General features: G+C 45.9%; 1 protein-coding gene across 3 annotated transcripts in view; it reads right to left on the reverse strand.

Annotated features, from left to right (window-relative positions):
* Positions 1–15097, reverse strand: part of RNF175 (ring finger protein 175) — a 48213-nt gene that overhangs the window by 24468 nt on the left and 8648 nt on the right. For 2 of the 3 annotated variants that reach the window (XM_008267301.5, XM_002716894.6), the window contains exons 2-3: positions 14576–14613; positions 12491–12632 (exon numbers count right to left, since the gene is read on the reverse strand). In XM_008267301.5, coding sequence (XP_008265523.2) covers positions 12491–12632; positions 14576–14613 — 180 coding nt within the window. The remainder of the gene's footprint in view (positions 1–12490; positions 12633–14575; positions 14614–15097) is intronic. The other variant, XM_089302324.1, reaches the window with a different exon arrangement.

A 15097-nucleotide genomic window follows, 5' to 3' on the forward strand; every position in this document is an offset into this window, starting at 1 on the left:
TCTTGGCCCATGAGAAGTCCTCAGAAATTCAGTTAGCTCGTAGTTCTATCTCCAGATCAATCCAAATACTTGGTTTTGTCACTGGAAACTCTTGAAGGAGATTTTGCGATGTTACGCATGCATGCAGCAGGCATGTAGGTTCGTGGATCTGAGGATTTGTGCCTTGCCTCGTTTTCAAAAGATTTCAGCCCTTGCAATGCTTTATTGGCATAGCAATATTTTCTTGTGTTTCACAGCGATTAATAGGCAGGAAGTTTGATTTAAATAGAGCAGCGTTTCAATCTGTGGTGAATTATTTGCCTATGCATTGAGGCAAGTTAATAGAGTGTCTGAAACCCAAACTCTGTGGATGTCGGTGCCAGGTCCTCTATGGAGGCGTGCAAGGGTTCTTTGCTGGCACTGTCCTCACTTCCCGCAGCGACGAGAAGTAGGTGTGCAGAAGAGAAGGTGGCAGGGGTGGTGTTTAGTGACTTTTTATTTTTAATTAACTGTTGTTCATAGAGTTGGAAATAATTTGACTTCCACGCCCTGCCTATTCTCGGTCTATACTGTGCTAAAATTGTGACTATTTGAAAACATCCAGGTATTTAGTAATATCTCAGACAAAATAAGAATATTCTACCTTCTCTCCACTTTTGGTCTGTACTTTTTTGGCATCACATAGAAGTGGTTCATGGCTGGCACCGTGGCTCACTTGGCTAATCCTCCACCTGCGGCACCAGCACTCTGGGTTCTTGTTCTGGTCGGGGCGCCAGTTCTGTCCTGGTTGCTCCTCTTCCAGTCCAGCTCTCTGCTGTGGCCTGGGAAGGCAGTGGAGGATGGCCCAAGTGCTTGGGCCCTGCACCCGCATGGGAGACCAGGAGGAAGCACCTGGCTTCTGGCTTCAGATCGGCGCAGCGTGCCGGCCGTAGCGGCAATTTGGGGGGGTGAACCAACAGAAGGAAGACCTTTCTCCCTGTCTCTCTCTCTCACTGTCTAACTCTGCCCGTCAAAAAAAAAAAAAAAAAAAAAAAAAAAAAAGAAGCGGTTCGTTGTTTTTATTTTTTTTTAAGATTTATTAATTTACATGAAAGTTAGAGTTACACAGAGAAAGAAGGAGAGGCAGAGAGAGAAAGGGAGGTTTTCCATCCGCTGGTTCACTCCCCAGTTGGCCAAAATGACTGGAGCTGTGCCGATCCAAAGCCAGGAGCCAGGAGCTTCTTCTGGGTCTCCCACACAAGTGCAGGAGCCCAAGGATTTGGCCATCTTGTACTGCTTTCCCAGGCCACAGCAGAGAGCTGGATTAGAAGTGGAGCAGCTGGGATTGGAACCGGAGCCCATATGGATGGCTACAGCACAGTGCTGGCCCCTTGTGTTTTATTTTTAAACTTTACTTCTAAGTAAATCATTTCCTTTAAGTATTTCTAATACACTGCTCTGATGTACACAGCTCAGAGCAACAACAGAACGTAATCATCAAAGTATCACTTCAGAAGGTGGACATATTTGTTAAAAGTCGATCTGAGGAGCTGGCATTATGGCACAGTGGGTTAAGCCGCCACTTGAGACACTGGCATCCCATATGAGTGCTGGTTTGAGTTATCAGCTGCTCCACTTCCAACCCAACACTCTGCTGATGCCCCTGGGATAGCAGCAAAAGATGGTCCAAGTACATGGGCCCCTGCCGCCCACCTGGGAGACCTGGATGGAGTTCCAGTTCCTGCTTGGCCCAGCCCTAGGAATTATGTCCATTTGGGGAGTGAACCAGCAGATGGAAGCTCTTTCTCTATCTCTCCTTCTCTGTCACTTTGCCTTTCAAATAAATAAATCAATCTTTACAAACTAAAGTTGATCTGAAAGTGTTCTGAGATTTTTAAATTTACTCCTTTCCTCTTCAGTATGTGGCCCAAATTGTGCATGAAATAAAGTGAGAGTAATACTTTATCTAGGCCGGCGCCGCGGCTCACTAGGCTAATCCTCCACCTAGCGGTGCCGGCACACCGGGTTCTAGTCCTGGTCGGGGCGCCGGATTCTGTCCCAGTTGCCTCTCTTCCAGGCCAGCTCTCTGCTGTGGCCCGGGAAGGCAGTGGAGGATGGCCCAAGTGCTTGGGCCCTGCACCCCATGGGAGACCAGGAGAAGCACCTGGCTCCTGCCTTCGGATCAGCGCGGTGCGCCGGCCGCAGCACGCCACTGTGGCGGCCATTGGAGGGTGAACCAAAGGCAAAAGGAAGACCTTTCTCTCTGTCTCTCTCACTATTCACTCTGCCTGTCATAAAAAAAACTTTATCTATAATAAATCATAACTTCAGGGTATAAGTAATATGTACAGATAACATTATCTTCAGTATATAAAGTGATTCACACATATTACTGTGTGTGCACTTTCCACTTTTTTTTAAAAAGGTTTATTTATTTATTTGAAAGTCAGAGCTACACACAGAGAGAAGGAGAGTCAGAGAGACAGAGAGAGAGAGAGAGAGAGAGAGATTGGTCTTCCATACTCTTGTTCACTCCCCAATTGGCTGCAACAGCTAGAGCTGCGCAGATCCGAAGCCAGGAGCCAGGAGCTTCTTCCAGGTCTCCCATGCGGGTATAGGAGCCCAAGGACTTGGGCCATCTTCTGCTGCTTTCCCAGGCCATAGCAGAGAGCTGGATCGGAAGTGGAGCAGCCGGGACCCATATGGGATGCCGGCACCACAGGCAGCTGCTTTACCTGCTATGCCACAGCACCGGCCCCACTTATTACTTTTTTGATAATATCGCCCCCTTGCTTCTTTGTAAACTACCATTTCAATTCTAAGTAACCTGGTTCACACTATCTGTTATATTTACTTAGCCTTTCCATTCCACCATGCATATACTATGGCAGTATCAGAATTACTGAACCATATCCCCTTGGGGCACAGTTCTGTCAACTAAAGTACTGTGCTTATGTGCAGCTGCCACTGCCTTAATCTTACAGACTCTGCTCATCCGCCGTCACTTGGGTCAGCAGCTTTCCTTCCAAGCCCCTCGGTGAGGCTGTTTCACACACAGTAATGCAGTTAGACCCTCTTGCCAAGTCTGCATCGCTTCTTGGGATTCCCCAACCTCTTAAGTGATTTGTTGAACTTTCCATACTTCAAGGTTCACTTTTTGTGCTGTGTAGTTCTATGAGATTTGACAAAGGCAGAACGTCTTGGTTCACAATTATAGTGTTGCACAGATTAATTTTACTGCCCTAAAATGTCCCTTGTTTCACCAGTTGAACCCACTTATTCCTCCTAAACCAGTGGCGGCGTTGGCACACCGGGTTCTAGTCCCGGTCGGGGCGCCGGATTCTGTCCCGGTTGCCTCTCTTCCAGTCCAGCTCTCTGCTGTGGCCAGGGAGTGCAGTGGAGGATGGCCCAAGTGCTTGGGCCCTGCACCCCATGGGAGACCAGGAGAAGCACCTGGCTCCTGGATTCCGATCAGCGTGGTGCACCGACTGCAGTGTGCCAGCCGCAGCGGCCACTGGAGGGTGAACCAACGGCAAAAGGAAGACCTTTCTCTCTGTCTCTCTCTCTCACTGTCCACTCTGCCTGTCAAAAAAAAAAAAAAAAAAGGTTATATATTGGTACCTCATCGTTGTTTCAATTTGTAATTCCTTAATGACATACAATGATGGGCTCCTTCTCATATGCTTATTTGCCGATTGTGTACTCTCCTTGATGAGTGGTCTTTTCTGATATTTTGGCAATTTTTAAATAATTATCTTTTATAATTGAATTGTATGAATATTTTAGACATGAGTTCTTTATCAAAGATGTGTGTTTGCATATACTTCCTCCCAGTCTGTGTTTTTTTTTTTTTTTTTAAATATCTTTCAGGAACTGGTGCTGTGGTGTAACAGGTAAAGCTGCCTCCTGCAGTGTCCGCATGCATTTGGGCGCCAGTTTGAGTCCTGGCTGCTCCCTTCTGATCCAGCTCTCTGCTATGGCCTAGGAAAGCAGTGGAAGATGGCCCAAGTGCTTGGGCCCCTGCACCCACATGGGAGACCTGGAAGAAGCTCCTGGCTCCTGGCTTCGGATCGGCCCAGCTCTGGCCATTGCGGCCATCTGGGGAGTGAACCAGCGAATGGAAGACCTTTCTTTCTCTCTCTCTGCCTCTGCCTATCTGTGGCTCTGCCTTTCAAATAAGTAAATAAATAAATCTTTAAAAAATATCTATCATAGACAGTTTTTAATTTCAATAAAATCCAAATTACTAATTTTTGTGCTTGTGGATCATGTCTGAAAACTCATCACCAAACCAATTTCATCAAGATTTCTTTCTCAAGTTACCTTCTAAAAGTCCTATTGGTTTTTCATTTTCCATTTGGATATCAGGTCTATTTTGAATAAAGTTTTGTGAAAGGTATAGAGAGTGTGTCTGGGATAACTGATTTTGTTTTGCATATGGATGTCCAGTTGTTCCATCCTCATTTCTTGCAGAGTGTTCTTTCTCCACTGAATTGCATTTGCTCCTTGGACATGCATGAAATGACTATATTTATGTAGGGATGTGGTTTAAGTTTGTTGCTACATATGAAATAGCTGGCTGAAATCTTGATTGGGATTGTTCAGAATCAAGTTGGGAAGAACTGGCCCTCTGAATGGTACTCAAATTGAGCCTTCCGACCAACAAATATAAACAACTTTCCATTTATGTTACATCTTTTCCTTAACATTTATTTTAAAAATTTGAGAGGTAGACACACACACACACACACACACAGAGTGAGAGAAGTAGAGGGAGAGAGCTCTCATTCATTGGTTCACTCTCCAAATAACCACAATAGCCAGGGTTGGGCCAGGTCAGAGCTGAGAGCTAAGAACTCAATCCAGGTCTCCCACATGGTTTGCAAGGCCCAACTACTTGCGCCATTATTTGCTGCCTCCCAGGGTGCATATTAGCAGGAAGCTGGAATCAGGAGCAGGCCTGGGAACTGAAACCAGGCATTCTGATATGCAATGCAGTATCCCAAGTCCATGCCTTTGCCACAGACTAACAACACACCCACTTTATTCTCAGTTATCTGTTTATAGATTCTGCCCATATTTTGATAGAGTTATGCCTATGTATATAGTTATGCTTTTATTAATGCTATGTTTTAAATTCCTATTCCAGTTGTGTGCTGCTAATGTGTAATAAAATAATTGACTTTGTATATTGGCCTTCTATCTTGCAACATTGAGATAATTACTTATCAGTCCAGAAATTTTTTTGTTGGTTCTTTGGAATTTTCCATATGGACAATCATGTGATTTGCAAGCAAAGACAGTTTTATTTCTTTCTCCCCAATCAATATATTTTTTATTTCCTTTTTTGATCTTACTGCAAAGCTAGTAGTCCTAGGATAAGGCTGAGTAGGGGTGATGAAAGGGACAATTTTATCTTCTTTTTTATCTTAGGAGGAGAGCATCTAGTTTTGAACTATTGAGTATAGCTGTAGGTGTTTGTATACTCTTCATCAAGTTTAGAAAGTGCCCTTGACTCCTGGTTTGCTGAGTTTTTGTATAATGGGTATTGCGCTTTGTCAGGTGTTTCCTACGTCCATTGATAAAATCCTACGACCTTCTCACGCCTCTTGAGTGCTTACATTAATTGATTTTTAATTGTTAAATGAGACTTTCACACCTGAAATCAATCCCTATTGGCTGTGGTGTACAATTATTTTATACCTTGTTGATTTGATTTGCTAATGCTTTGTTGAGAACTTAAACATTTATGTTTAGGAGAGAGATTGTTCTATAGCTTTCCTTTCCTGTAATGTCTTCATCTGCTTTTGATATGAGGGTACTACTGGCCTCAATGAATGAGTTTGAAAGTGTTCCCTCTGCTTATATTTTCTGGGATAATTTTAGAAAATGGGTATCACTTCTTTAAATGGTGGAATTTACTGGTGAAACCATCTGGGCTTTTTTTTTTATTATTTTAGGAAGGTTACTACTTTTTCAGTTATTAATTATTGATTCAACTTTTAAAAATAATAATAGGCCTATTGAGCTGATTGATTTCTCTTTGTGTGGATTTTGGTATAATTTACATCTTTCAAGGGAGTAGTCTATTTCTTCTTCTTCTTCTTTTCTTTTTTTGACAGGCAGAGTTAGACAGTGAGAGAGAGAGACAGAGAGAAAGGTCTTCCTTCCATTGGTTCACCCCCCAAATGGCCTCCATGGCTGGCGCGCTGCGGCCGGCGCACCACGCTGATCCGAAGCCAGGAGCCAGGTGCTTCCTCCTGGTCTCCCATGGGGTGCAGGGCCCAAGCACTTGGGCCATCCTCCACTGCCCTCCCGGGACACAGCAGAGAGCTGGACTGGAAGAGGAGCAACCAGGACAGAATCCGGCGCCCTGACCGGGACTAGAACCCAGAGTACCGGTACCACAGGCAGAGGATTAGCCTAGTGAGTCGTGGTGCCGGCCATGTCTATTTCTTCTAAGCTATTCAAGTCTTGGGGCATGGAATTATTAAAAATATTCCTTTAGATTCCTTTTATGCTCATGGAATCAGTAATGTTAATCATTCTTTTTTTAGGAATCTTTTCTTTTAATTTTTTGTTGATAATTAAAAGATGTATATTTTTTCAATTCTTTATATAAAGACAACAAGTTTCATGTATTTCATATATACAGTTTTAAGAACATAATGATACTCCCCACCCTTCACTCCCTCCCTCCTTCTTTCTTTCTTATTTTTCTTTTAATTTTTGCAATGACATACTTTGAATTTACTTTATAATCACAAGCTTATTCTTTTCTTTAAGTTTTAAAGATGGGGACTGATGGGGGTGGGGAGAGGGACCATTCATCCACTTGTCCCATTAGAGACTTTGCCACAGTTATCTAAAATTCCTAGTTTGATAATTCCAGTATCTCTGCCATAAATGAGACTGGTTCTCATGCTTGCATTTTCTCTTCAGATTAATTTTTCTTCACTTAGCAGGCCTTGCAAGGTTTAGCTGGAAGGCAGACCTGATGTACTGGGAAGTAGGAATTGGGATAAAGGGGTTTAGTGTGAGGTTCTGTGCCACTTTAGTTAGGAGCTGAGTTGTGCTTAGTTAGTGTTTGCTGCTGGTGCCAGAGCCTTCAGCTTCCACTAATGCCCTTTTGTGTCTCCCCTGTTATCTTCGGGTCTCCCTAAAAACTCCGTATGGAGAACTAAGCCTTGTGGCTCTCTCAGCTCTAACACACTGTTGTTATTCTGGCCCCTACTGGTACAGGGGTGAGGAGTGGGGCTGGTGGAGGAGTTCTGTTATCCTATGGTCAAGTCTCTCTTGCGTCTCTGTCTCTGGACTGTGGCCTTCCCAAGTGGTGCTGAGCTGTGGATTTCCCTTAGGTGAGACAGGAGGATGAGAGGAAGATGGAGTTGGGTGACTTCTCTCTTCCTGTGTTGCTCAAGCTCTGATAAAACACTTCCCTTTTGCTGATGCGAGCCTTGTTATGGGGAATGCTCTTGGTCAAGTTCAAGATGGCTTCTCTCTCCAGTCCCTTTGCCAGAAGCATGGGAGTTTCTCTTGGTTCTTCACCATGCTGGGGTTCCTGGCAGCAAATCCTAGGAAAATGTGGGGCACCCATAGGACTGAGGCCCCCTAGGAGTTTCTTGGCCTCACATTAGTTGATGTTGTTTCCAACAGTTCTTCCAAGCTCCTAGCAGCCCATGGCTCTGGCAGCTCCCGCTCCCAAGAGGCAGATCTTGGCTGGGATTCCCTACATTCACCTGTCTCCACAGGTTTCGAGGTGGCAATTTTCCCTGTGACCTGAATTCTCTGGTAGGCCCAAGAAAAACAACTGATACTCAGTTTGTTCAGGATTTTTCTTGCTGTGAAATGGAAATGATGCCATCCAAGACTTCTACATGTTGGAACTGGAACCAGAAACGCTTCCTATTTTTAACATGCCATCATTTTAAATATCAGGAAACTGAAGGTCACTGTGGTTAGATGAATGATTACGGTCTTCCAATGCCCATGCTGCCTCAGTTCCTATCACTACATTCACAAAAATCAGCCCATCCTCAGATAAAGCACGTGGCAGAACAGAAGTGTATGACAGAAGTGTTTATCCCAATTCCTACTTCCCAGTACATCAGGTCTGCCTTCCAGCTAAACCTTGCAAGGTCTGCTAAGTGAAGAAAAATTAATCTGAAGAGAAGATGCAAGCATGAGAACCAGTCTCATTTATGGCAGAGATACTGGAATTATCAAACTAGGAATTTTAGATAACTATGGTTAATATTGCAAAGTCTCTAATGGGACAAGTGGATGAATGGTCCCTCTCCCCACCCCCATCAGTCCCCATCTTTAAAACTTAAAGAGAACAATAAACAGGAGCAGTGCTCTTGAAAAAAGAAAGAAAGAAACCCAATTGGCCAAAGTCTCCTAACAGGGAGAATGTAGCTCAATGGCTCAGTATTTGGTTTAGTTTCATAAAGGTATTTAGAGAAGGATCCTTTTATTAGCAAACCAATTTTACAGGATAGGATTGAGTTTGCATAAATGTTATAGACAAATTGTCTCCTGAATACAGTCAGAGTCAGCTAATGGCACTGCACACTCACGATGTACCAGTCGTCGTGAGGGACATTCTCATAGGCAACGTTTCAGGATTGCAGCTCTGCAAGACGGGTCCCTATCTTAGGTGTCTGCATTTTGCAAAGAAGGAAACCAGAGTTTGGCATATTTAGGGAGCTTGTCCTTTACACGAGAGCAAAGGACTCATGAGGTTGGATTCCAGCCTTCTCTCTGCAACTAATTAGCTATATGACTCTGGCCAAGTTGCTGAATCTCCCTGAACTGTATTTCACAAAAGGGATAAAAAATAATTACCTCCCAGGGTAACCGAGCTAATGTACCAAAGGCACTTGTCATGGCTATAATAACAGTAACTCACATATATATTTTATATGCTTACATAGTAATTTTACCTATTACTATTATGGTAATTATCATGATTACCATAATAGAAGCTATTATACTAATTATAATTAATATGTTATGAATATGCTGGCAGAAATTATAATATCAAGTCACATAAATAAATTTTATGATATGGTTCCTTGTAGAAAAAAATCCTAGAAACTTCATGGGTCTTCTAAGTGTGTTCAAAGATCTAAGTAGCTTGGTAGGGCCACGTACTCTTGGATGCCAAAAGGAACAGTTTGAGAGCTTGGTTCTGCCTACATGAGGTATTTGTTTTAGGTCAGCATTTATGGAAATACACCCATCAAATTCCATCCCACAGGCATTACATTGGGAAACGCATTAGGTCTGGTATTTTTTCAGTGTTGTTCAGGCAGAATTCAATAAGAAAGCTAGAAACCAGGGTTAGACTAGGCTAGTGGTGCTCTGGGAACCATTTCTAGTTCAAGTGGGTGCAGCCATCACCGAGAATCCCTGCAATGGCTGTGTTCTGCTGATGGCTCTGGAAGAGAACCCTTAGGAGGGGAACAAAACATGGATCAAACCTCTAACTTTGAGCCAAAGATTGTCCCAGAGACACTCAGGGGACGGTGTTTCTTTGGGACAAGGCCAATAGTAGGCTGATGGGCAAGTAACTATCTTAGAGTCCAGCCAAGTCCATGAGCTGATCCAGCAGTATCCCGGCGGGACCTCCATGAGACCCAGATCTCTCTTGACCGCTATGGGTCACCTCTGGGTGCCTGACTTTGTCAAAGGACTAGATGAGATCACCTCCAGGAAAGGCCATAGTCACAGTCACCTGGTCACCCCCAAGGTGATCCTCAAGACCACACAGCCCTCCGGTGGCTGTAGAACAATGATGCTGTGTTAGAAGGACACAGAAACAGTAACTTAGGAGCAAAAGTGGGATTACTGAGAGAGGGCAGTGGTGGTGGGGTGGCCAAGAGCATGATCTCAAGAGGTATTCTAGGTAGCCAGGAGAGCAGAGGAAGCAGCTCAGACAGAAGAGTCCAGTACGGGGCCGTGGTGGTGGTGGTGTAGCAGGTTAAGACGCCACCTTAGATGCCAGCATCCCATATGAGCACTGGCTGTCTCCACTTCCCACTCAGCTCTCTGTTAATGTGCCTGGGAAAGCAGTGGAAGTTGGGCCCCTGCCAGCCACATGGGAGACCCAGATGAAGCTCCTGGCTCCTGGTTTTGGCCGGGCTCAACTGTGGCTGCTGTGAACCAGTGATGGAAGATCTATCTCTCTCCTGTCTTTCCTTCTCTCTCTGTAACTCTGCCTTTCAAATAAATAAATACTTTAAAAAAAGAAGGTTTCAGCTTTCTGGTTCCACTTTCACCTTAAAACAGTTTTGGATGGCATTACTTCCACTTCTTTTTATTTTTTTACATTATTTATTTTATTTGGAAGTCAGAGTTACATAGAGAGAAGGAGAGGCAGAGAGAGTGAGAGAGAAGTCTTCCATCCGCTGGTTCATTCCCCAATTGGTTGTAATGGCCAGAGCTGTGCCAATCTGAAGCCAGGAGCCAGGAGCTTCTTCCAGGTCTCCCACATGGGTGTAGAGGCCCAAGCACTTGGGTCATCTTCCACTGATTTCCCAGGCCATAGCAGAGAGCTGGATTGGAAGTGGAGCAGCCGGGACTCGAACTGGTGCCCATATGGGATGCCGGCACTGCAGGCAGTGGCTTTACCCACTACGCCACAGCACCGGCCCCATTACTTCCATTTTACAGCAAGAAAAAACCAGAACAAACTGAGTATCAAAAAACTGTGTGCTGCTGGGGCTGGCGCTGTGGCATAGCAGGTAAAGCTGCCACCTGCAGTACTGGCATCCCATATGGGGGCCGGTTCAAGTCCTGGCTGCTCCACTTCCGATCCAGCTCTCTACTATGGCCTGGGAAAGCTGTGGAAGATGGCCCAAGTGCTTGGGCCCCTGCACCTGTGTGGGAGACCTGGAAGAAGCTCCTGGCTCCTGGCTTTGGATTGGCACAGCTCCGGCTGTTGCGGCCATCTAGGGAGTGAACTAGTGGATGGAAGACACCCCCACCCCGGCCTCTGCCTCTGCCCACCACAATCTGAGCCACCTTGAGTCAGAACCTCCAATGGTTACAAGTCCTGAAAGGAGACCCCCCGCCTCCCAGGGAGTTCTGTCTGTGGCCAGGCCAGGCCAGTGTGTGAGGCCCACACTAACTGGTACAGAGACCCACATCTTCCATGAGTTGACACGGGAGCAACCTCATCCATGACAAGACAAGGACCATCTTTTTGGCACAGGCCACTTGGAAAACCATCAAACAGAAGTGGCAGAAGAGTGGGAGGGCCCAGCGTGAAGCTGGAGGCTCCTGTGGCATTGTTTTACAAGGGTGGGGGCTTCCAGTGCCAAGTCCCCACCTGTGTCACAGTAGAGACAGGGCATTTTCTGCACCTCAAATCCAGAGATCATTATCAGCTGTAGAGAAAAGATGGAAGAGAGCTATGAATGGACTCCTTCAGAAAAGACTCCATAAAATTGACCTTAATGGGCCTGCGCTGTGGCATAGTGGGCTAAGCCTCCGCCTGCAGTGCCAGCATACCATATGGATGCTGGTTTGAGTCCCAGCTGCTCCTCTTCTGATCTAGCTCTCTGCTATAGCCTGGGAAAGCAGTAGAAGATGGCCCAAGTGTTTGGGTTCCTGCACCTGTGTGGGAGACCTGGAAGAAGCTCCTGGCTCCTGGCTTTGGATCAGCACAGCTCTGGCCATAGCAGCCATTTGGGGAGTGAATCAGTGGATGGACGACTTCTGTCTCTCCCTGTCTCTCTGTAACTCTGCCTTTCAAATAAGTAAATAAAATCTTTTTAAAAATCGATCTTAGGCATTTCCATTTTGCAGATAAGGAAACCACAGTTCATAGATCTTTGAAGATGTTTTCTTTGATACGAGAGTGGAAAACTTAGTGAGGTGTGGTTCTGGTCTCATTCATTCACTACATGAGGTCAGCACAGGGTTTGCAGGAGTGCGTTTCCATGGACATGCAAAGCAGTACTGCCAAGGCACCCGACTGCTAATGAAACAGTGTTGGGAGCCCCAAACTTCCATTCCCACTCCTCCCAGTCCTCCCTTCCCCGGACCCTGGCAGTTCATGCACAAAAGGAAAACTGGTTTCTTTAAGTCAGGCTTTCTCACCTCCAGCACGATTGACATTTTGGTGCCGATAACTGTTGCTGTCCAGGATACACTAATGCATACCCTGGGAGGCAGCAGATGATGGCTCAAATACTTGGGTCCCTGCCACCCGTGTGGGAGACCCGGATGGTATTCCTGGCTCCTGGCTTTGGCCCATTGCAGACATTTGGGGGAGTAAACCAGTGGATGACAGATGTCTTTCTCTCTCTCTCCCTGTCTTTGTCACTCTGACTTTCAAAAAAAACATAGAAATATAAAAATCTTAAAAAAAAAAGTCTCCCGGAGTCACAATTGCACCTGGTTGAGAACCACTGACTTAAACCAAAGCAGCTTCCCCACAGCGGTGACAGCAGGGGCAGGTGGCAGTGAGAGGACAGTCCAGCTGGCGCCGGCCGGCGGCTCCCAGCAGCCCGAGGTGACTCACGTTGTAGGACCGGCCGTGCCTCTGTCTCCACTGCACCAGCACTATCTGGGCGACCACCAGGGCGCAGAGGAAGATCAAGATCATCTCCACGTGCATGGACTCATGGCCCTGGTGCAGCTTGGTCATCCTCTCCTGCTGCAGACTGCAACAGGCAGACGAGGTCACCAAAGTCCTCAAGCCTCACACACTGAGCACAAAAGCACAGGCTGGGCTCATGGGCATAACCGGGGATGTGAAGCATAGGGGCTGGTAGGCTCACTGCAGAGTTTTTCTTGGGTCCCTTCCTTCCCCTAGGTTTGGGATGGGGAAGCCGATTCTATCAGCCAAACCAGTACCTCTCAGCCTTGTCATTTCAAGTTAAGCGTTGGGAAGACCTGGGTTCCTGTACCCAGGGCTGCAGGAGAGGGCCCCCATCCAAATCCCAGGGGTGCCCCCTGCTGGAGAAAGTGTAGAAATGAGCCCACCGAGCCTAGTAAATATTCCTGCTTGAGTCCAGCTTCTTTGAGATGGAATCTTACTTAGAATGTGCTGGGAGGTGCATAGATGAATGAAACCTCTTAATTTATCAAGTCAGGAAGCTGAAGTCCAAGTAAGAGGCTTGCATAAAATCACGTGGCAGGGTGGGTATCGGGGCACAGCAGATTGAACGGCCCTGCGGGGTGCCTGAATCCCACTTTTGGGTGCCTGTGATGGAGTCCCACCGCTGCTTCCCATCCAGCTTCCTGCTATGCACCTGGGTGAGAGCTAATGATGGCCCAAGCCCTTGGGTTCGTGGGAGACCCGGATGGAGTTTCTAGTTCCTGGCCTTGGCATGGTCCTGTCCCTGCTGTTGTAAGCACTTGGAAACTGAACTAGCAGATGGTAGCTTGCTCTCTCTCTCTCTCTCTCTGCCTTTCAAATAGACCAATCAATAAATCTTTACAAATCACAGGGCTTTAGTCTCTGTTGGAAGGTGAATACAGGAGAAAAGAATGATTTCTAGACTATCTTAAGAACAAATACATTTATTTCCCAGAAGCAATGGGAAGTGAAGAAGAATGGAAAGGGCACATGAGCTTAGTTAGGGCTGTTACAGCCCCACATGCAAAATAAATATTCAATATCCTATGCAAGTAATGGACAATCCACTTAGGACATGTTGATAAGCAGTGAATTCATAGTCTAACATAGGGCTAGCAAACAAGATGTGCTTTATGATAGTAATCTGTTTTGTGTATGTATAATTAAAACACATCTCAAATGGGTTAGCCTACATGGAAGAACATTTTTTTTAAAGTTTTTAATGCCTGTCATTTTTTAAAATGATTTATTTGTTTGTTTGGAAGGCAGAGTTACAGAGAGGCAGAAGCAGAGAAAGAGAGAGAGGTCTTCCATCTGTTGGTTCACTCCCCAATGGCCAGAGCTGTGCCAATCCAAAGCCAGGAGCCAGGAGCTTCTTCCCTATCTCCCATGTGGGTTCAGGGGCCCAAGAGCCATCTTCTACTGCTTTCCCAGGCCACAGCAGAGAACTGGATTGGAAGTAGAGCAGCCAGGACTGGACCCAGTGCCCATATGGGATGCCGGCACTGCAGGTGGTGGCTTTACCCACTATGCCACAGTGCTGGTCCCAGAGTATATTTAAACGTATAAATTGACACAGAAATGTAACAGTTATCTCCTGTTTTGGAGCAGGAATCCATCTATAATAGATTCCTATGGTGTAAAACACGTGGGCCTTTTCCTTTTTATTTCATTGCCTGTGGTGCTCACAGGCCCCTCAGTAGGTCCCGGAACACAGGGAAGCAGCAGCTAAAGGAAACCGGGGGGCGGCCTGTGCCTAAAGTAACCATAACTGGACACTGCCACGTTTTGAAGGACAGATTAGCGGTGCTTTGCGGGACTGCATGAATCACACTGTGGACAACGGGAACTCTTTGCACTCTGGTCTGTCACGTCTTTGGGCTGTAGATACACATGGTTGTCCTGCCCCAGGCTCTCTGTCCCCGTAAGTTTACAAACCAAATGCTGATTCATTCAATTTCTCAAACTGATATGATGGAAATCTAATTTTTGGTAAAACAGCCATAAAAATTACTAGTCACTTACTTCCATGCATCATCGGCAGAGAGCTTTGTGTGAGAGATCTGAAAAACAAACAAACAAACAAAACTCTTATCAAAATTTCCTTATTTTCTTGGCTTATATTTTAATGCATTATGGGGAAACCCAAACCATGAAAAACAGTGGTGTTCTCCAGTACTGAATCATTTAGGATGAAAATCCTAATAAAATAATTTGCTCACAGAACTAAAAGAAGGGGCTGGAGTTGTGGTGCAGTGGGTTAAGCCACTGCTTGCGATGCTGGCGTCCCATATCAGATGTGCTCGTTCGAGCCCCTGCTGCTCTGCTTCCAATCCAGTTCCCTGTGAACGTGCCTGGAAAGGTGGCAGATGGTGGCCCAAGTTCTTGGGTCCTTGCACCCACATGGGAGACCTGGGTGGAATTCCAGGCTCCTGATTTTCACCTGGCCCAGCTCCAGAGGTTGTAGCCATTTGGGGAGTGGACTAGTGGATGGAAGGTCTCTCTCTTGAATATCAAGTTCAAGTTCCAGGTTTTAGAGACAGAGCT

The sequence above is a fragment of the Oryctolagus cuniculus genome, chromosome 8 (genome assembly GCF_051225735.1).
Source record: "Oryctolagus cuniculus isolate XC-2025 breed Fujian yellow rabbit chromosome 8, ASM5122573v1, whole genome shotgun sequence".
NCBI lineage: Eukaryota > Metazoa > Chordata > Mammalia > Lagomorpha > Leporidae > Oryctolagus > Oryctolagus cuniculus.